This window comes from Panthera tigris, chromosome X (genome assembly GCF_018350195.1).
Source record: "Panthera tigris isolate Pti1 chromosome X, P.tigris_Pti1_mat1.1, whole genome shotgun sequence".
In the NCBI taxonomy this organism is placed as follows: domain Eukaryota; kingdom Metazoa; phylum Chordata; class Mammalia; order Carnivora; family Felidae; genus Panthera; species Panthera tigris.
In genome coordinates this window covers 34,994,272-35,015,347 of record NC_056677.1, presented here as the reverse complement: position 1 = coordinate 35,015,347, position 21,076 = coordinate 34,994,272, and the positions used below count along the sequence as shown (strand labels likewise).

Genomic DNA, 21,076 nt, shown 5'->3' with positions numbered 1-21,076 from the left:
ATTGCCTCCTCACGCGCTCCTGTAAAGTGTTAAGGTTATTTACGGCGTGCATCCACGCCGGCCCATTCTACCCGGGTTGTTGGAACACAAATTTGTGTGAGCCCAACCGGTTGTCCCGGACTCCTTCCCGAGCACGAACGAGAAAGGCAGGGTAGTTCTGCAGAATCACCGGGAGGATTTATTCTGCCCTTTCCTCTGGGGCTCTTCTGCCAAACATTAAACATCACAACACCCCATTAAAGGAAGGTGAAGTCACTCATTTCACAGGCAGTAAGACTGATGCGGAGGGTTTGCCTCCGTGGCAAGTTATAGCCAACGGCACAGATTCCGCCCCCCACCCCCAGCAAACCGTGAGATGTGGTGGCAAGGGTATGGCATGGCCAGAGAGGTCACAGTTTCTTCTGATCGTTGCGGGGCGGGGGTGGGGTGTTAAAGTCTGAAGCCTTTACCCTCTGCTCCCCACTGGGCCAATAGGAAGACTTTCTCCACTGGTCTCTATGCCAGAAAGTCTCCAAAGCGGGGTAACACACACCCTACGTGGTACACCAGACAATCCTCTGAGGGGTAGGGTTGATGGGTTGAATTGGCGTCCCGCCAAAATTGGTATGTTGAAGCCGTAAGCCCCAGTACCTCTGAACGTGACCGTACTTGAAGATGGGATGTTTACAGAGGTCACGGAGTTAAAAATGAGGCCGTTACGGTGGGACTAGTGTCCTTATAAGAGAGGGAAATTTGGACACAGACAGAGGAAAGACCACATGAAAAGACACAGGAAAAAGACCAGCCAGGGAGAGAGGCCTTGAACAGAGGCCCCCTTGGGGCCCTCGGAAGGAATCAACCCTGCCGGCACCTTGATCTTGGACTTCTGGCCTCCAGAACCGTGCGACGGCACGCCTCTGTTGTTTAAGCTACACAGCACGTGGTGCTTTGTCACAGCAGCCCTAGGAAGCTAATACAGGTAGGAAGAAAATGCCAGAACTTTCATTTCTGTCACTATGGTGGTTTGGCTTCTTGATCCTAATTCACGGCTCACCTGGAATGGAAATAACCCCGCTGACCACATGACTTTGTCGCGTCTCCCACTGTAGGTCCTAGGTGGCTATAGTCACATCAGCCTGGGCTCCAGACCTGCCCCAAATCTGTCGCCTGGAGCTCTTCCCATCTCCAGCAATGGATGGTCGGGCAGAAATGCTCCAGCTTCCTGATCAAGAGGAACAAGCAGGGGCGCCTGGGCGGCTCAGTCCGTGAAGCCTCCGACTTGGGCTCAGGTCATGATCTCACGATTGGTGCGTTCGAGCTCCACGTCGGGCTCTGCGCTGACAGCTCGGAGCCTGGAGCCTGCTTCCGATTCTGTGTATGTGTGTGTGCGTGTTTCTTTCTCTCTCTCTGCCCCTCCCCCACTTGTGCGCTCTCTCTGTCTCTCTCTCTCAAAAATAAACTTAAAAACAAAGTGTAATAAAAAAAAAGAGAGAAAGAGAGAGAAACAAGCAGACGTTCAGCACCGACCCCAATAACCCGAAGGCTCGCAAGTCCTCTAACGACAACGGGTTGATTCACCTCTACACTGTGGGCGTGAAGTCTGGGGCTGATGGCAAACGCGTAGTGGTGGTCATGAAGCGGAGATCCCTCCAGGGAAAACCCACCACCCCCTACCTGTGGACCACCATGAACAAGAACGCCCCGGCCACCCTCAGAAGCATCAGGCACAGCATCCACAAGAACAAGGACCACCCAGATCCGTACGTGGCCGCCATTCGCACAGCCAGCGCCATCCCTCGCCGCCAGAAGCCTGTGACGGTGAAGAGGAAGAGGCCCGCCCCACCAAGAGCTCCTGAGCACCTGCCCCCCACCTCCAAAGCAATAGAGATGTCAACCACTTCAAAAAAAACAAACAAAAAACAAAAAACTGTGACCTGGAGCCACTCCCGGCCAACCTGCAGCCTGAAATAGCCAAGCCCAGCCAAGATCAATCAGATCCCCACAGCCCTGCCGGACCCCGAGCAAGAAAAATAAATTCCCATTATTGTAAGCCACTGAGTTTTGGAGTGTTTGTTCCGCAGCCTTATTGCGGCAAGAGCCGACTATTACAATGACCAATATGCAACGTGCAGATTGACCCTGGGCCTTGTTTGGGCTGTATGTCACCGCTCGGCATCCAGTGTGACAGGTGAGGAATGCTAAGGCAGGAGTGGCAGTCCTATGACTTGGACAGCATCCACCTCAAATGATTTTTCACCTTCAGCAAATGGCCTGTTATAAGTGCTATACTGAGTTAATTTACAGATTATATTATGTCACTCTAACCAAACTAATCATCACAAAGCAGACAAGGGGCTTGAAATGATTCCTCTAACGAAACTGTGGCTTAAAGAAGGTACTGTAAATGGAAGCATAAGCTAGGAAGAAGCTGGCAGAGCTCACAATTCTCTTAGATTGAGAGCTAGTTCATTTAAAAAATTTTTCACACTCAGTGGCCCCTCGGTGGCTCAGTCACTTGAGCATCTGACTCTTGATTTCAGCTCAGGTCACAGTCTTGCGGTTTGTGGGATCGAGCCTCGCACTGGGCTCTGCACTGGCAGCACAGAGCCTGCTTGGGATTCTCTCTCCTCTCTCTCTGCCCCTCCCCTGCTCTCTCTCTCTCTCTCTCTCTCAAAATAAATCAATATTAAAAAAAAAAATTCAGGGACAGCTGGGGGCCCAGTCAGTTAAGCATCTGACTCTTGATTTCAGCTCAGGTCATGAGCTCACGATTTGTGGGTTTGAGCCCCGCATCAGGTTGTGGGCTGATGGCACAGAGCATGCTAAGGATTCTCTCCCCCCACCCTTTCCCTTCTCCTGCTCGAACTCTCTCTCACGCAAAATAAATAAATAAACTTAAAAAAAAATTCACACTTGACAAGAAGATAATTTGAAATATGGCTTTTTGACTTCTATCGTTAATAATGGACCTCACACGTAGGCAGATGGCCTTATGATCTTAGCAAAAAGCATTAGCACATGAATATAAGTTATAAGTAATTAAATAAACCTATGGTGGGGGGGGTGTACTAAAATGTTTCACTGTTGGGATTGAGACCACTTGAAAGTCACTTGAAAGCTCACAAAAAAAGAAAAAAGGAAAGGAAAGAAGAGAAGAGACGAGACGAGATGAGAAAAGAAAAAAGAAAAGACTCTTAACCGACTGAGCCACCCAGGCACCCCAAGATTTGATCTTGTTTGGGGTCATGAGTTCGAGCCCCGCATTGGGTATAGAGTTCACTTTAAAATCTTTAGGGGCGGGGCACCTGGGTGGCTCAGTCGGTTAAGCGTCCGACTTCGGCTCAGGTCACGATCTCACGGTTCGTGAGTTCAAGCCCTGAGTCAGGCTCTGTGCTGACGGCGCAGAGCCTGGAGCCTGTTTCAGATTCTGTGTCTCCCTCTCTCTCTGACCCTCCCCCATTCATGCTCTGTCTCTCTCTGTCTCAAAAATAAATAAACGTCAAAAAAAATTAAAAAATAAAATAAAATCTTTAGGGGCGCCTGGGTGGCTCAGTCAGTTGAGCGTCTGGCTCTTGATTTTGGCTCAGGTAGTGATCCCGGGGTCATGGGATCGAGCCCTACGTTGGGCTCCACACTAAGCATGGAGCCTGCTTGAGATCTCTCTCTCTGTCTCCCCCTCTGCTCCTCCCCTGCTTGCTCTCTCTCTCTAAAATAAAATTTAAAAAAAAAAAAAGGAAAAGGAAGTCAGCTCACCATATCAAACTGATTTCTGAACTTGTTGGATGTTTTCATTTGTTTTTAATGTTGTGGAATTATGATGGTGTTCTCACTGAAAGACCCATCCCCTTGAAGCACAGAGTACACAGAACCATGGGCTTTTTCCAGTGTTGTGCTGTGCTCACGCTGTTTCTGAAGCTTAGGGGAGACATGCTGTCACGGAAAAAGTGAGGACAGCCCTCGGTGCTGGGCCTAATGAACACCATCCACAGCCAGGATCTGCAGTGCTCTGCGGCAGAGAGGGTGCCTGGGGCCCCTCACGGAGGCCCCGCTCCCAGCCCTAGCCTCCTCCTAGCTTTGCAAAAACCTCCGTTGACCTTCCCCATCTCCAACACCACCATTCCAGGCATGGAGACAAAGAGTGCCTCACTGTCGACCAGAAACTCTGCTCTGAACCCATTGGGTATCCTCCCCCTCCCTTGTGCAAATCTTGCTCCGGGCAGAGGCACCGAGCAGGGTTATGGAGTAAGGGCTTTGTCACGGAACAAGACCTCCCAAGGAGGGGGTGGGGGGTGGAGTCTGGGAAAGGAAGGGTCTGAAGGGGAAGTTGGAGGGTCAGAGGCTAGGCTGCCAGAGCGGGGCCATGAAGGAGAGCTTGGGGAGAAGCCCATGGAAGATGTCTCTACACCTGGCGGCCGGCCTGGCATGACGTGGCTATGGTGCAACAGGGCCAGCGGTCGAGAAGCAGAATTGCATGCAGGGCAGAAGAGAGTAAGGACAAGCTGGCACCTTCTGGCACCTTCCGGCACCTTCTGTCGTTCACCGCATCTAACCACGATGACCAAAGAGGAGTGACAGCTGCTTCTCCTCCACCTTCCAAATGTTGTGCAGATTTCCCTTCTGCCCAGCCCTGATCTGGAACCATAAAAGGAAGGGAATTGGGGGAGACGCCCCTGCAGCCTGGTCAAGGTGACACAACACAAACCCCCCCCCCGGGGGTCAAGATTTGAACAGATTGCCAGAGGGTCTGTTGTCGCTCTTCGGCCCTGCCAGTTTCAAGGGGAGGATTACGTTGCCAGTCCTCAGACATTCCTGTACCCCAGGACTGGGCAGGTGCACTTGGCTCGTGAAAGGAAAGACCTTCACGGGCAGCCTCTTCCAAGCCTCCCCTGCAGGTCAAACTCAACGCGGTCATTTTAACCCACTTACCACTTGAGAAAGATGATTTCAGGCTGGGAGACTCAGAGAGAGAGAGAGAGAGAGAGAGAGGGAGAAGGAGAGACAGAAACAGCTAAGGGCCTGTGGCAGGTTGTATTTTTCAAAGATGGCCACCGCTATGGACTGAGTAGTGTCCCCCCTACCCTGGAAGTCATACATTGAAGCCCTAATCCACAGTGTGACTGTATTTGGAGACAGGGCCTATAAGGAGGTAATTAAGGCTAAGTGAGATCATAGGGGTGGGGCCCTAATCCATTAGGAGTAGCATCCACATAAAAAGAGGAAGACACTCTTGGGACGTGCACGCAGAGAAGAGGTCATGAGAGGACGCAGGGAGAACAGGTCTGCAAGCCAAGGAGAGAGACCTCAGGAGAAACCAAACCTGCCGACACCTTGCTCTTACACTTTTAGCCCCCAGAACTGTGAAAGAACAAATTTCCGTTGTTTAAGCCCCGCAGCCTGTAGGATTTTGCTGTGGTGACCCCAGCAGATGAATACGGCCACCGCATCTCTCCCCTCCCGCAGGCTCTTCCTCAAGGCGACACCGGCTTTCCAATGACGACGACGTCTCCAGGGATGGAGTCTATGTCCCCTTTCCCTTGAACCCGATCAGGCTGTTGTGACTGCGTCCACCAAGAGAAGACAGCAGAAGCTAGGTCATGAAAATGCTGGGGCGCCTGGGTGGCTCGGTCGGTTGAGCGTCCGGCTTCGGCTCAGGTCATGATCTCACGGCCCGTGCGTTCGAGCCCCGCACTAGATCTGTGAGTGAAGGAGCCTTCGGATGGCTCCAGTCCCCAGCAGTCAGGCCGCCCCAGAGACACTGTATGGACTAGAGACGAGCTGACCCCCACTGGCCTCGCCCAGACTACAGATTTGTAAGCAACATACGTGATTGCTGTTTTGAGCCCCTAATTTGGCGGTGTTTTGTTATGCAGATAACCAGAACTAAGGGGCTTCGGAACAAATGCATCCAGGACACCCCCTGGGGGGAAAGGAAGCCAAGTCAGTAGACAGGCTTTACCTGCTTTGGGGGTCGTTGCAGTGATTCCAGACAATCAAACCGATACAAACCTCTGGCATCTAAGGCGACGGAACAGGCTGTCAGCTGAGCGTTTTCTGCAAAGACCACACCCACTTTTACCATTCCCGTTCGTTTTCGGATGACTGTGAAAGTCTTCCCAAGGAGATCTGTTCATTATTATTATTATCAAGGTTGATCACGCTCCGGACAGAGTTTAAAGGGAACAGATGTGCAGAAAGAAGATGGTGGAACCTGGAGGTCAAGCTGGAGGCGAGAATAATTAAAGGTCAAACTCCAGGTTTGCATTTGGTATTTATAGAACGTTCCGCGCTTGGTGTGACGGTTTTAAACCCAGGCTGATGAGGGAAGCTCCCTTCAGCTCTTAACAGGAGGGAAAGGATTTTACCATAAGGAATCCAGCCTGTCTAGTTCAAAGTTTTAAAAGGCAGCGTGATTAAGCGGCTTTGTTGCTTCGGGTGATGCTGTAAAGGTGAACAGGGCTGGGAGAGGAGGCTGTGTGAACAAAACAAAGCCAAACAAAACACTTTTTTCCCCCGACCCGGCACCCAGGGCTGTCAGCCGCGGGTCCCCGGGGCATCAAAAGCTGTTTTCTCCTCCGTTGCTACCGGCCCCCCCTCCTCCCCCCAGGCTCGGAAGGAGCACGAGCGCTGCTTATGGCATTTGACAGGGGCCAAGGCAAATCAGGGAGGTGGCGTTCCGGTACATTGTGAGAGTCACCAAAGGAGGCGCACCTCTGCTCCGCTTCTCGCCCCTCTTTCCCCTCCCGTCTTCAGCATAGAACATCACAGAAACTCCTCTGTGTGTCTTTCAGCTTGTTGTTATCGGCTTTCGAGAACTGGATGTCTCCTTTTGTTTCCTGAAGCTTTGATGGGGGGGGGGGGGGATGGGAGGATGGGGGAGGCGAGAGGGACCCGTGCTCCAGGCTCAGACCGATCTCCCAGGGATCGTTTTGCAAACGGGTCCTCCCGGTCCAAACCTTCCAAAGGCGCGGATGGAGAGGCTTGTAACAACTTGTCTACGCCGGCACTGCATTTCTTCGTGAAAATGGGGTTGCTCAGACGGACTGTACGCAGCTATTGAGGAGGAAGAAAGATTATGAAGACCACGTGGCAACATGGAAGAAGGCAGGCGTGATATAACGTTACACGAAATACCAGAACCCCAGACTGTGCCCGGGTGCCGTTGCAACAATGTTAAGAGCGGATCAGGAAGCAGTGACTCGAACGGATACAGGACCGCCACAGTTCATATACAGTGGAAATCACCCAAGTGCCCACAGACAGATGAAGGGAGACACAACCCGTGGATACAATGGAATATCATTTGACCTTGAAAAGGAGTGAAATTCTGACATACATATGCTCCAAGGCTGAAGCTTGAGGATGTTATGGAAATAATATGAAATAAGCCAGTTGCAAAAGGACACCTAGTGTATAAGTCCCCTTCCTGAAGTCCCTAGGGTGGTCAGATTCAGAGACAGAAAGTAGATCGGTGTTTGCTGGTGGGGGTGGGGGTGGGGGTGGGGGTGGGGGTGGGGGGGTGGGAGTCAGTGTTTAATGGGGGCAGAGTTTCTGCTTGGGAAGTCGCAAAAGTTCTGGAGATGGACGGTGGTGATGGTTGCCCAACAACGTGAATGTGTTTAATGCCTAAACACAAAATGATGAAGTCTATGTTATGTATATGATACAGTGAAAAAATTAATTTTCTTAAAAGCTAAGTCGGGGGGGATGCCTGAGTGGCTCAGTCGGTTAAGCAGCCGACTAGGGCTCAGGTCATGATCGCACTATTCGTGAGTTCAAGCCCCACATGGGGCTCTATGCTGACAGCTCAGAGCCTGGAGCCTGCCTGCTTCGGCTCCTCTGTCCCCCTCTCTCTGCCCCTCCCCCATTTGGGCTCTCCCCCAACATAAATAAATCTTTAAAATAAAATAAAATGGTTAATTGTATGTTGGGTGAATGTCACCTCAATATTTTAAAAAGTGGATTAGGAGGACCTTGAAAGGGAACATAAGAAAGGGAGAACAGATTAGGATCGTATCAGTGGCTTCATTTTGGTTTCTGAAAAAAAAAACAAACAAAAACTGTTAAAACATTTTGGGCAATGTACTTTTTATGTGTTTAAGATAAATCCGTCGGGCAAAAAGTCTATTATAAAAAACAAACTGTTAATCAACTGTAGCATAAGTCTTGTACAGAGAGAAACACCATAAGGAAAGAGAAATCGAGGACTGAGCTAAGATGTGGCTTGTCACTTTTTTTTTTAAGTTTATTTATTTATTTTGAGTAGAGGGGAGGGGCAGAGAGACAATCCCAAGCGGGCTCTGCACCGTTAGCGTGGACCCCGGCGAGGGACTCGATCCCACGAACCCCAAGATCATGACCTGAGCTGAAATCAAGGAAAAAAAAGAAATAAATATTCAACAGCCAGTGTTGCCAGCATGATGCTGGGCCCAGAACGTAGAGAAACGAGAGAAGCTGCCGCACGCAGAGGCTGCCTAAAGGGAGACAGGGCACGTCGGCCGGACCTGGGGCCATGATGGGATTTTCAAAGGCCAAGGGGAAAGAGAAGACCCTCTAGCGTGAGAGAATAGGCAGGGGGCAGGAAGGCCAATGTCTTTGGTCAGGAGAAGGGAGGGGCGGGCAGGGGGTGTGCCAGGCGAGCTGAATGCAGCACAGTTAAGCAAGCTGTGAACGGCTCCCCGAGGGACAAACGCTGCGGGCAGTAGGCAACGAGGAGCCACGGTTGACTCCTGACCCAGGGGGGGCCGGAGAGGCCCAAACACGGCCGGAGCCTCAGCCCTGACGCGGATTACAGTAGCAGCAACAAGGAGCAATTCTGGAAACCCTACTCTCTTATTGATGGCTTATAGTTTCTCGTCCCCAAGAACTCGGTTCGCGAGTTCAAGCCCCACATCGGGTGAGCACAAGACCCGCTTCTGATGAGCCCCCACTTCTCTCTCTCTCCCTCGCTCACTTGCACCCATTTTCTCTCTCTCTCTCTCTCTCTCTCTCTCTCTCTCTCTCAAAAAAAAAAAAAAAAAAAAAAAAGGCTGAACCTTAAGCTGGCAGTGGGGAAGCGCTGAGAAACTACCAGAATTGCATCACAGAACCTGTCTCCCCTCCAAAGACCCAGAAGCAGCCACGCAGGTGCTTCTGGAAGTGGAGGTGACACTGATCAACTGAAAGTCCTTTCTAGAAGCAGTCAGGTATTCAGGTGCCTTCCCTGCTCTGTACATGTAAGTAACTGTCCCCTCACAAACACCCCCTCCAGGCAGAAGGCTGGACCTCTACTGTCCGGACAGAAGTCAAGAAAAGAGTCTTTGGACAGAGATCCCAGGCACTGCTGAAAGTACTATGCTCAAATGCAAACAGAGAGATTAAGTGTAAGTTTTCTTATCAATATCGTGCCCCCAGCCAAGCTCTCCTGCCCACTCAACTCCCAGACACTTGACCTTCCTGCTCAGGGGCCCTCTAGGGAGAAGGTTGGATACTGACATCAGACATTTCTCCATTAAAAAGCCTAGCCAGATCACCGTAGAACTGTGGTTCTCAGAATCCCCTGGACGGTTTGTTAAAACACAGACAGCCAGGGTTTTGAATCCAATAAATCTAGAGCGGGGATTAAGAATGTGCATTACTTAGAATTTCCCAGGTGATGCTGCTGCCGGCCAGGGGGACCACACTTTGAAAACGGCTGCTCTAGAGTGAAGTCTGCGTTTGGCAGGCCACATGCACACACACAGAGGGTCCTAGCAGCTTTTGGGTCGACACACAACTGTAAATGTCAACACAGAACTGGTGATCGCCAGACATCTAGGAAAACCTCTAATGTGAACGACAAAGACCAAAAGGAACAGATAAAGCCTCCTGAAGGGAACAGACTATGCTGGGGAATGTAAACCCCACCCGAACACACGACAGGTATGTGCACATGCCTATCAATAAGGTCCCAGAGGAGACATTATTTTAATAGTATTAAAAAGAGGGGCCCCTGGGTGGCTCAGTCAGTTACGTGTCCGATTTCGGCTCAGGTCATGATCTCACCGTTCATGAGTTCGAGCCCCGCGTCGGGCTCTGTGCTGACAGCTCGGAGCCTGGAGCCTGCTTCCGATTCTGTGTCTCCTTCTCTCTCTGCCTCTCCCTCTCTCTCAAAAATAAAAAAAAAAAAAAAACATTAAAAAAATTTTTTTAATAGTTTTAAAGACAAGCATTCAGGGGCGCCTGAGTGGCTCAGTCAGTTAAGCATCTGACTTCCGCTCAGGTCATGATCTCACACTTTGTGAGTTCGAGCCCCATGTCAGGCTCTGCGCTGACAGCTGAGAGCCTTCTTGGGATTCTCTCTCTCCCTCTCTCTCTGCCCTGCCCCCGCACTCTCTCTCTTTCAAAATAAATAAACTTTTAAAAAAAGAAGAAGAAGAAGAATTCAGGGAATAAAAAGGAACTTCCAGAGAATCAAATTTGAGCTATTGGAAATTTAAAATATGACAGCATAAATGAAAAAAAAAATTAAGTAGAAGAAGTTGAATATAAAGTTGGGAATGTTTCCTGGAAAATCGAGAAAAGAAAAAAAAGATGAGAACTGGAAAAAAATTATAAATGATTAGCTTGAAAGTTCAAATAAACAGAGTTTTAGAAAGAAAAAACAGAGGTGGAGGGAAGAAAACATCAAAGAAAGAATTTAAGAAAACATCCCATACCTAAAGGACATGAGCTTATAGATTACAAGGACCATTGAAGGGGTGCCTGGGTGGCTCAGTCATTTGAGTGTCTAACTCTTGATTTTGGTTCAGGTCTTGATCTCAGGGTCTCAGGATCAAGCCCCTCATGGGGCTCTGCACTGAGCGTGGAGCCTGCCTGAGATTCTCTCTCTCTCTCTCTCTCTCTCTCTCTAAAACAAGGAAGGAAGGATGGAAGAAAGGAAGAGAGGGAGGGAGGGAGGGAGAGAGATAGAGAAAGAAAGGAAGGAAGAAAGGAAGAAAGAAAAACAGGAAACCATTAGAATACATACAACAGTGGATGACAATAGACCCACATAAGTGCAAACCATCATGAACTTTCAGAGCGCTGGAGACAAAGATCCTGAAAGCTTCTAAAGAGAAAATATGTATTATACACAAGGATTGAGAGTTAGTATGGCCCTGGACTTCTCCATAGCAACCCCGAAATTTGGGAAAAAAAGAGAAAAAAATGCCTTTCAAAATTCTCAGGGGAAACGATCCAACTTAGAATTCTATATCCAGCCAAACTATCCGTTAAGTGTGAGCATAGAAAAATACTTCTCTGACGTGCGAGATCTCAAAACATTGCTGCCCATGCATCCTTTCTCAGAAAGCTGCAGGACGAGATGAGTCATCAAATGTTGGGAAAAATCAAGAAAGAAGAAATGTGGAATCCAGGGAACTTGGGGTGGCACTGAAGACAGAGGCAGAGAGAATCTCCAAAATGAGAGGAGACACAGAGTGACCACTGAACAGTAATCACAGGGAGTGACTCCTCTAGATGGGGACTGCTCAGAAACTTTCTGCTAAGCCATGGCCAACGAGGTCTTGAGCTGTTTGGACACAGTGAGAAATCTAGTAAATTGGGAGAGTTTGGGCTTTAGCAACCTCCTTAAACCAAGGCAGCCAGAAGGTGGTAAGACAGCTCAGTGACTACAGCCTGGCCTGAATTCTGATTTTCCATGCAAAGATGAAAAGGCCCAGATCCCGCCTCTGCCTTCCTCCACCAGCAGCCACATCCCCGTGCACATTTGGAAAGGCAAAAATATCTAGGCCAATTTTATCACACTAAAAAGGGAAAAGAATCATCAAAGTTCAAACTCTCCATCATCAAATGACCTCAGAGTCTCCCCAGTGTGAAATTCCAAATGTCTGGATCCTGGCACTCTCATGGGTAGAAGGGAAACGGGTGATTGGCAATGGTCATTGTTTTATTGAACGAGAACTTGCTAGGGTATAATTAGATGACACAGATTCCTTTTTCGTTTTTTATAGGGAAGCATTTTGCCGTTACATCGGAGTATGGCATATGTTTTGTGGCCATGGATTTTTCACTCAGATAGTATCTCTTTCAGTGGTTCATTTAAAGCCGAAATGACACCAAAATGGACCAAGTGGCCCAACTGTCCTCTCCCCAGCCCCACCCCAGAGCTACAGGGCAGGTAAGTGTCTGTCCCCTTTTACACTTCCCTTCCGTGGGCCTGGCTGCCATTAGTGATCTGCGTGAGGGATCCCAGTCCCATTCTACAGTTTTCCTGGTATAAAATGTAGGACTAATCGGGGGTGGAAAAGCATCTCAGTAGGTTGAGGTAAATAACAAGTCTTGTCTAGGTGCCCCCCCCAAAAAAAACCACCTGCACCCTCCAAATAATCCATCGCATGACTCCATGATATAATCAAGAGTCTTTCAAAGAGGGACGAATCCCTGCGGCCCAGGCTTTGGCCTCATCCTCCTGCCTGTCACGCATTCACATGCCCACCAGCCGTGAGGACCCTTTCCAATCTCCCTACCCCAACACATCTCCTCCAACCAGACGAGGGGTCACTTCCAGACGGAGCCCCCAAACCCCTGTGCCCCCTACCTTCTGTCCACCTACATAGGCAGCCTACTCTCAGAGGCCCAGGACTGTTCGCTGCTCGTCTCCCCTCAGATTGTGCCAAGGGAGGGTGGAGAGCAGAGATAATTCATCTTTGAACCTGAGCACCTAGCAGAATCTCGCATGAAGCAGTGCTTAATGCATACTTGTGGAACGAACGAACAAATGAATGAGCAAACAAAATAAATGCATGGACAATATGACTTCGGCGGAGGGGCGCCTGGGTGGCTCAGTAGGTTAAGAGTTTGACTCTTGATTTCAGCTCAGGTCATGACCTCACAGTTCGTGGGATCGAGTCCCACGTTGAGCCTCGCGTGCGGAACCTGCATGGGATTCTCTCTCTCTCGCTCTCTTTCTCTTTGCCCTTCCCCTGCTCTCGCTCTGTCTCAGAATAAAGAAATAAACTTAAAAAAAAAATATGACCTAGGGGCTTTGGTAAATGCCACATAAATTTATTGTGTCATGTGACTGCCAAAAAATGCTAATACCAAAGGCTTATCCTGTTGAGCTGTTGTCCTCAGCATTGTGCTGTGGTGCATTGACAACTTTAGTTTCTCTCTTATTATTTAAGATTAAAAAATATACATAAAGCCGTAAGGTAAATATTAATGGAGATTCATTTCTTTTTAATTTTTTTTAATGTTTATTTATTTTTGAGACACAGAGTGCGAGCAGGGGACGGGCAAAGAGACACAGACTCCAAAGCAGGCTCCAGGCTCCGAGCTGTCAACACAGAGCCCGACGCGGGGCCCGAACTCACAAACCGAAAGATCATCACCTGAGCTGAAGTCAGACGCTCAACCGACTGAGCCACGCAAGCTCCCCGAGATTCATTTCTTTTTATTTGTAGATTCAAATCGATGTGACTAGCCTCTATGTTTACTGTGCAGCTTGCCATTTGCGAATGCCCTTACTCGGCCAGTACAACGGTAAATGTTTGTCACCCGTGGCACCTGCGTGACCAGGAGAAGAACAGGAGGCCGACCGACTTTCTCCTCCACTGTCAGCATATTGTGACGCATTGCAGCTTACAGGTGCCTAGCGATGTGGATTTACTGATCATATGACCTAGTTTTAACTTAACTCTGGTGAACAGCAGAAGCCTCCAGAACGGAGGTCCTTAAACGTAAATAAATACAGTGGATTGCAAAGGAAGCCAACAGCATTTAAATCATTACCAAATTATTAAAACAAATTTGTGATACAGATATTTATGTGCTTCTTTCGTAAATCATTAACTAACAAGTTCCTGTGGCAGATCGAATAACTATCATCATTTCATAGTGCTGATGAGCATAAATGATATTTCAAGGTATCTGCCACAACGGGAATGTGATTTCAATTGGTGACGGTCGCAGGTACGGCTAATGCTACAGAGGTTTGTTGCTTAGGTTCGAAATCGAAGGAAATGCTGAATTTCAGTGAGAAGCTAGTGAAAATGAAGATATCGTTTTTTCCCGCATCCAGTTCACAGACCCTGTGAATTTTACCCTTGAACCTCAGGTTAAGAGCCCTGGCCTATGACAAAGTAAAGGCTACTGGTCCCGTTTCTGGCAACCTGGCTACCAGGTGTTCTGTTGAATCTCATTTAAAAACAAGTATAGCCAGCCTCCAAGTGAATCATGAATCGCACATGAAAGCCCCCTTGTGTGTGGTCCCTGGGCTTGTCAGATTCATAGACCCCCGCTCAGGCAATGGCAGAGGTGCTAGTGTATTTCCAGTCAATTCCCCATGTCTGGAGCATCGCTTCTTTTCTCCACGAAAACTTATCTCCCACAGATGTAAATCCTAATGGGTGAGCCTTCTGATGCAGATTTAGATATCGTTGATGGGCTCGAGGTAGTTGTCTTTGCAGCTTGGATTTCTGATTCGGGTTTTTCAAATGCTAACCATCCCTGAGGTGTGCATGCTTCATTAGTGTGTTTCAAATGTAAACCCACCTCTTCTACGGTGGATATTAAAAACAGCAAAGACTCGCAGAGCCACACTGAAGCACTTTGTTACAGACTGGATTGTGTCGTCCCCCGACCTCAAATTCATAGGTTGAAACCCTAACCCACAATGTGGCTGTGCTTAGGATCTGTAGGGAGATAATGAAGGTCAAATGAGGTCATAAGGGTGAGGCTCTGATCCTATAGGACAGGTGTCCTTATGAGAAGAGGAAGAGACATCAGAGAACTTTTTCTCTGCATGCACAGGGGGAAGACCGCGTGAGGACAGAGCAAGAAAGTGGCCATCTCTAAATCAGAAAGAGAGGCCTCACCAGGAACTAAATTTGCCAGCAGCTTGATCTTGGAATTCTAGCCTCCAAAACTTGGGAGAAAACAAATTTCTGTTGTTTAAGCCACCCAATCTGTCATACTTTGTTACAGCAGCCCGAGCTGGCTCGGACACCCGCCCTCCATGGATGGGGCTTTTGACTATTTCAAACAACAGCAGAAGTGACACTTTGTGACTTCCAGAGCTAGATTTAAAAAAAGCCATGCAGATCTTGTCTCGCTTGGGGGGAAGAGGGAGAGGGGGAACACTCGCTCTTAGAGCCTGAGTCATCGAGTAAGAAGTCTTGCATTATGGGTTAAATTATGTCCCCCAAAAAGATATGTTGAAGTCCTAACCCCCGACAACCTCCGAAGGTGACCTTATTTGGAAGTAGGGTCCTTGAAACTGGTGGTTAGCTAAGTTAAGATGAGGTTGGGGGTGCCTGGGTGGCTTCATCGGTTAAGTGTCTGACTTTGACTCAGGTCACGATCTCACGGTTCGTGGGTTTGAGCCCCGCGTCCGGCTCTGTGCTGACAGCTCGGAGCCTGGAGGCTGCTTTGGAGTCTGTGTCTCCCTCTCTCTCTGTCCTTCCCCCACTCACACTGTCTCTCTCTGTCTCTCAAAAAATGAATAAACGTTAAAAAGAATTTTTTTTTTAAAGATGAGGTTATACTGGCGTAAGGTGGGCCCTGATCGAATCTGACTGGTGTCCTTATAATAAGAGGGAAATCTGGGGGCACCTGGGTGGCTCAGTCGGTTAATCATCTGACTTCAGCTCAGGTCCTGCTCTCACAGTTCGTGAGTTCGAGCCCTGAGCTGTCAGCACAGAGCCTGGAGCCTGCTTAAGATTTTATGTCTCTCTCTCTCTCTCTCCCTTGAAACTTAAACATTAAAAAAAAAAAAGAGGAGGGTAATTTTGGACATGGAGCCACAGAGACAAAGGAAAGTTCATGTGAAGATACAGGAAGAATGCCGCACAAAGACAAGAGCAGAGGTTGGGAGGATACATCCAGAAGCCAAGGAATGCCCGGGGCCACCAGAAGCTGGAAGAGATAAGGAAAGATCCACCCCTAAAGGCTTCAGAGGGAGCCCGGCCGACCCCTTGATCTTAGACTTCTGGCCTCCAGAACTGTAAGCCCATTTCTGTTGTTCAAGCCACCCAGCTTGTGGCACGTGGTTACAACAGCCCTGGGAAACTCATACGTCCCTCCAGCCCGAGGCTGCCATCAACAGTCGCAGCTGATCCTGACCTTCAGCTTTTGCGGGCCCAGGTGCCCGCCATGCTAGGGAAGAAGCCATCTTGGAACCAGACATGACAGAGCCGAGACAAGCTGTCCCCTGCATGCCCTTGCCAGATTCCTGACTGGCAGAGTCTGGGCGCTGTTACTCTGCTTATTTTCTGCCCCTGAGTTTTAGGGTAGTTTGTTCCGGGCAGAACAGTAGTACTCAGTATATTTGTCCTTCGTTTCTACACATCGGTGATCATTCTTCCTCCTTTCTGGCAGCCAGAGGGGCCCCGTATTTGGTTTGATGCTTTGCTGTGTCCGTGTGGAAACTCTGAATAATCTTTCGAATGCAGGCCCTGCGTTCGAATCTTTTCGAACGCAGGCCCTGCATTTTCATGTTGCGCCAGGCCCTACAAATTAGGCACCGATCCCGGCTGGAGCCTGAGAAGGCACGCTGAACCCCGAGAGGACTTTAGGAAGGAAGGACGCACGCCACAGATGAGAGGAAGCTGACGAAGGGTCTGGATGCAGGAGCATTTCCCAGAGAAGAGCTGCCATACTGGTTTTGGACGCCTTCCTCCACACTTCGATGTGACTGGGCATCTCTCTTGTCGAAGCCACTGTTTTTAGGGTTTTCAGTCACTCTCGGTTGAGACCAATTCCCCCTGATACAATGTGGGAGTGTGAACTCTGAGTCTGCCAATCATCGTTCTGGAAATACAGCTGCCGAGGCAAAGCCTATACACCCCTGGGTCTCTTACAGCTGGATGTGACCATGAGACCGCGTTCTGGCCAATGGGATATAAGCAGAAACTTCAGATGCAATTGCCAGAAAGTGTCCTTAAATGGAGATTGGGTGCCCTTTTTCGTCGCTTCCTCCTTCCTGCTGGCTGGCATGCAAACGTAATGACTGGAGCTTCTGCAGCCATCTTGGGCCATTAGACACAACCCATGCTGAGAATGTCAGAGCCACAGGACTGAGGGAACTCCAGTCTCTGACAGCTTTGCACCAGCTCTCAAATGCCTATCCTGGACGTCTTTTGTATGTGAGAGAAGTAGGGGTGCCTGGGTGGCTCAGTTACTTGAGGATCCGACTTCGGCTCAGGTCGTGATCTCACGGCCCGGGAGTTGGAGCCCCGCGTCAGGCTCTGTGTGGACAGCTTGCCCTGGAGCCTGCTTCTGATTCTGTGTCTCCCTCTCTCTCTCTCTCTGCCCCTCCCCCACTCATGCTCTGTCTTTCTGTCTCTCTCTCTGTCAAAAATAAATAAACATTTAAAAAAGAGAGAGAGAGAGAGATTCGGGGGCTCCTGGGTGGCCCTGTTGGTTGAATGTGCGGCTCTTGATCTCGGCTCAGGTCATGGTCTCGCGGTTCCTGAGATCGACCCCCACGTCCAGCTCTGTGCTGACAGTGCTGAGCCTGCTTGAGAAGGCCAACAAGTCCCAAGATCTGCAGCCTACAGTAAGTAGTTCCAGCCTGGATGCCTTCAGCCTCAAAACCCGGAAAAGTCATAGTTTCAGTCCGAGTTGGGAGTTGGAACTCATGAGTCACCGATATGGCAGCTCAAGGCAGTCAAGCAGGGGGAGTACCCCCTTACCCCCCGAGAGACAACCTTTATTGTGGCACTCGGGCCTTCAACTGATTGGGCCTTCAGCTGATTGGACGAGGCCCACCCACGTTAGGGCGGGCGATTGGCTTTCCTCAGTCTTGCCAATTCACACGTGAATCTCATCCAAACACTCATCCAAAACACCCAGCATAACGTTTGACCAAATATCTGGGCGTATGTGATCCGGTCAGGTGACACCTAGAGTGAACCATCACAGGGTCCTCCGTGAGCTCAACTTGTTTACCCCTGGACACTTTTAGCTTGTACTACCAGTTTTGCTCTTACTTGGCCTAAATTTTCTGCTGTAAGGAGTCTGCCCTCACGTATACATAATTTATGTGTTTTCATCTTTTTATTGATGTTGATAATATCTCTTCTTAAATTAGGAGGAAATAAGTAGAGACAAGACAAAAGGGGCGTCCTAGTTCTAAATACTTTTTCTTAATAGATCTTGGGAGAAAAATCAATGAAAAATACCTTAATAGGAAAAACTGAGGAAAAGTTTAATAGTCTAGTGCAGTGGCTCTTACATGATAAAGTGCATCGGAGTTCCCCAGGTGCTTGTTAAAACACAGATGGCTGGGTCCCTCTCTCGGAGTTTCTGGTTCAGTAGGTATGGGGTAAGGCCTGAGAATTTGCAGCTCTAACCAGTTCCCAGGTGATTCTGATTTGCTGGTTCAAGACCACATGTCAAGTAGGAAAATGTTAGGGGACCAAGCCTGTCCATAATGTGCCCAGAACTGATATGGCACTTAGGGACCCATGTTCCTTCCATCTTGGCACTCGACCCTTCTATGCCACCTCATAGCCCAAGATGGCCACCTGAGCTCCAGCCATCAGGACTAGATTCCACGCAAATGTTAGAAGGAACCCAGAACGACCCCTTCTTTTAAGGACACTTCCCTCTTCCCAGAAGTTGCATCTACGACTTCCGCTTACGTTCCATTGACCAGAACGTAGTCACGTGGCACCCCTAGCTGCAAACAAGCTGGGAAATAGAGGGGCTTTTGTTTTCTCCAGGAGGCTATGTGCCCCAACGAACATTCTATTACTTACAAGTAGTGGGGGAAAGGGCGATTTAGGGTCGACTGATGGCCTCCACCCTGGGGATCTTCCAGCTTGTTTGGAACACGAAACAATTCATTCCCTATGACAGTGTGTAACCTGGGCCTGTGTTTCCTTCCGAGCCGGAAGCACCATCGACGCAGCCCAATAAACAGGACTTAGAACCTGGAAGACTGACCATGAAATCCAAAGCTCGATATGGACATTTTCTTGCTCCCTCTCACTGGGTTAGTTAATTGGTTATCCTGTTAACTGGCAAAGGTTTGTCTCCTCTGGATCTCTGGTCTCCCGAAGTCCAGTCAAGACCAGACATCAGCAAATTCAGGGGGAAATGTCCTCTGGAGGAAAGACCAGGAACGCCAGCAATGCACATAATTACACTCACTCAGCTCCAGAGAGAACACCAAATAAATGAGCTTTTAACAAACCCCGTAACTGTGCCAGATGACAGAGGTTTTCTCCCTCTGCGGTTCTGGGCTCAAGGTGGAAGATGGGCCTCAAAGTTCCCCGCTGCTAAGAGGAAAGGAGGCTCGGGAAACAGAACGCTGCCCAAGCAGACAGTTCCTTCAATGCGTGACTCAGTGGTTTAATTTTTAAGTGGGGCCCTGCTTGGTAGAACGGAGCAAAAAAAAAAAAAAGAAAGGACTTTGGTAAAGCAGGAAAGGAATGTTGGGGAAAAAAAAAAAAGCCTGTGCGTCTATATATTCCCTTAGATGTATGTTGGTTATTTCTTTTCTCTTGACTTCCTGTCACCAGACAACATCATACTTTTATTTCTTTGTAGTATCTCCTCCTTGATCATTCTCTCATAATAAATTTCAGAGCAACATTTTAACAGCCGCTTCAAAAATTATGTTTCCTAGGGGCTCCTGGGTGGCTTAGTCGGTTAAGCGCCCAGCTCTTGATCTCGGCTCAGGTCATGATCTCAGGGTTCTGGAGACCAAGGCCCTTATCGGGCTCTGTGCTGACAGTACAGAGCCTGCTTGGGATTCTCTCTCTCTCCTTCTCTCTTTCGACCCCTCCCCATCTTGCACACATGTGCACTCCCTCTCTCTCTGAAAATAAACTTAAAAAATATATATATATATATAATTATGTTTCCTGAAGTCCCCTACACCTAGAAAGAATTAAGAAAGAAAGAAAGAAAGAAAGAAAGAAAGAAAGAAAGAAGGAAGGAAGAAAGAAAGAAAGAAAGAAAGATGTAGGAACTCTACTGCTCTATGATTTCATAATTATTTATGTATGTCATCATCAACAACAAATGTTTCTAAAGTGCCTACTATGTGACTGGGGCTGGGGAATAGAAAACTCAACAGGGTTCTTGCCAGCAAGGTTTTATACTCTCTCTTAAAAAAAAAATAATAATCAAAAATAAAATAAAATAAACGTCTTGGGGTGCTTGGGTGACTCAGTTGGTTAAGCGTCTGACTCTTGATCTCAGTTCAGATCTTGATCTCAGGGTGGTGAGTTCAAGCCCTGTGTTGGGCTCTGCACTAGGCAAGGAACTACTTAAAAAATAAACTAAAATAGGGATGCCCGGGTGGCTCAGTCGGATGAGCTCAGGTCATGATCTCATGGTTTGTGAGTTCGGGCCCCATGTCAGGCTCTGTGCTGACAGCTTGGAGCCTGGAGCCTGCTTTGGATTCTGTATCTCATTCTCTCTCTGCCCCTCCACCACTTGTGCTCTGTCTTTCTCTGTCTCTCAAAAATAAATACATGTAAAAAAATTATTTTTAATAATAAAATAAAATAATCAAAATAAAATACATCTTATCTCCCACAAGAAACATTTTTTTTATTTTAAGGAGGCTTCACATACAACGAGGGGCTTAAACTCACAACCCCAACATCAAGAGTAGTATATTTCACCCACCGAACCAGCCAGCTGCCCCCATACTCTCTTTTAATGGAAATATGACATACAGTTGAGAATAAAAAGGTAGGTAGGTAGATTGGTAGGTAGGTAACTGTGGCCAAGGCTATTGGTTGCTTATCCAAGGGTCATTTCTGTCCTTCTGTGTCCCCAACTTCCCTCCATCTCCCTTGATGGCCAAGCATAAATTACCTTCTAGTAGTCACCATTCCCTGTGGCCAGAGAAGGTGACCCTTCCCCAGTCCTGGGAGCAGTGAATCATGCTTGGTCTAAGCCAACCATGGTGGCTTCATATACATCCCTTTCCCAAGATGATTGAGCACGGCCATGTGACCCAGTCCTAAGACAATGAGACTAGAAGTGAAATCCACTAAATACTCTCAAAGAAGGAAGTATCCTTTTTTTTTTTTTTTTAAGTTTCTTTATTGTTGACAGTGAGAGCACAAGCGGAGAACGGGCAGAGAGAGAAGAGAGAGAGAATCCCGAGCAGGCTGCA

At 48.5% G+C, this 21,076-nt stretch overlaps 1 protein-coding gene across 1 annotated transcript; it reads left to right on the top strand.

Annotated features, from left to right (window-relative positions):
* Window positions 1-355: 355 nt before the first annotated feature.
* On the top strand, window positions 356-2,214 carry LOC102962822 (60S ribosomal protein L28-like). Its single transcript, XM_042973938.1, has 3 exons — window positions 356-369; window positions 1,153-1,240; window positions 1,492-2,214. The coding sequence occupies exons 1-3, from the start codon at window positions 356-358 to the stop codon at window positions 1,948-1,950; spliced, it is 561 nt and encodes a 186-aa protein (XP_042829872.1). The 3' UTR covers window positions 1,951-2,214.
* Window positions 2,215-21,076: the final 18,862 nt, after the last annotated feature.

Coding starts and splice junctions, on each gene's coding strand:
- LOC102962822 (XM_042973938.1), top strand. Junction 1,241..1,491: donor AGGGGCGCCTGGGCGGCTCA/GTCCGTGAAGCC, acceptor AGAAACAAGCAG/ACGTTCAGCACCGACCCCAA.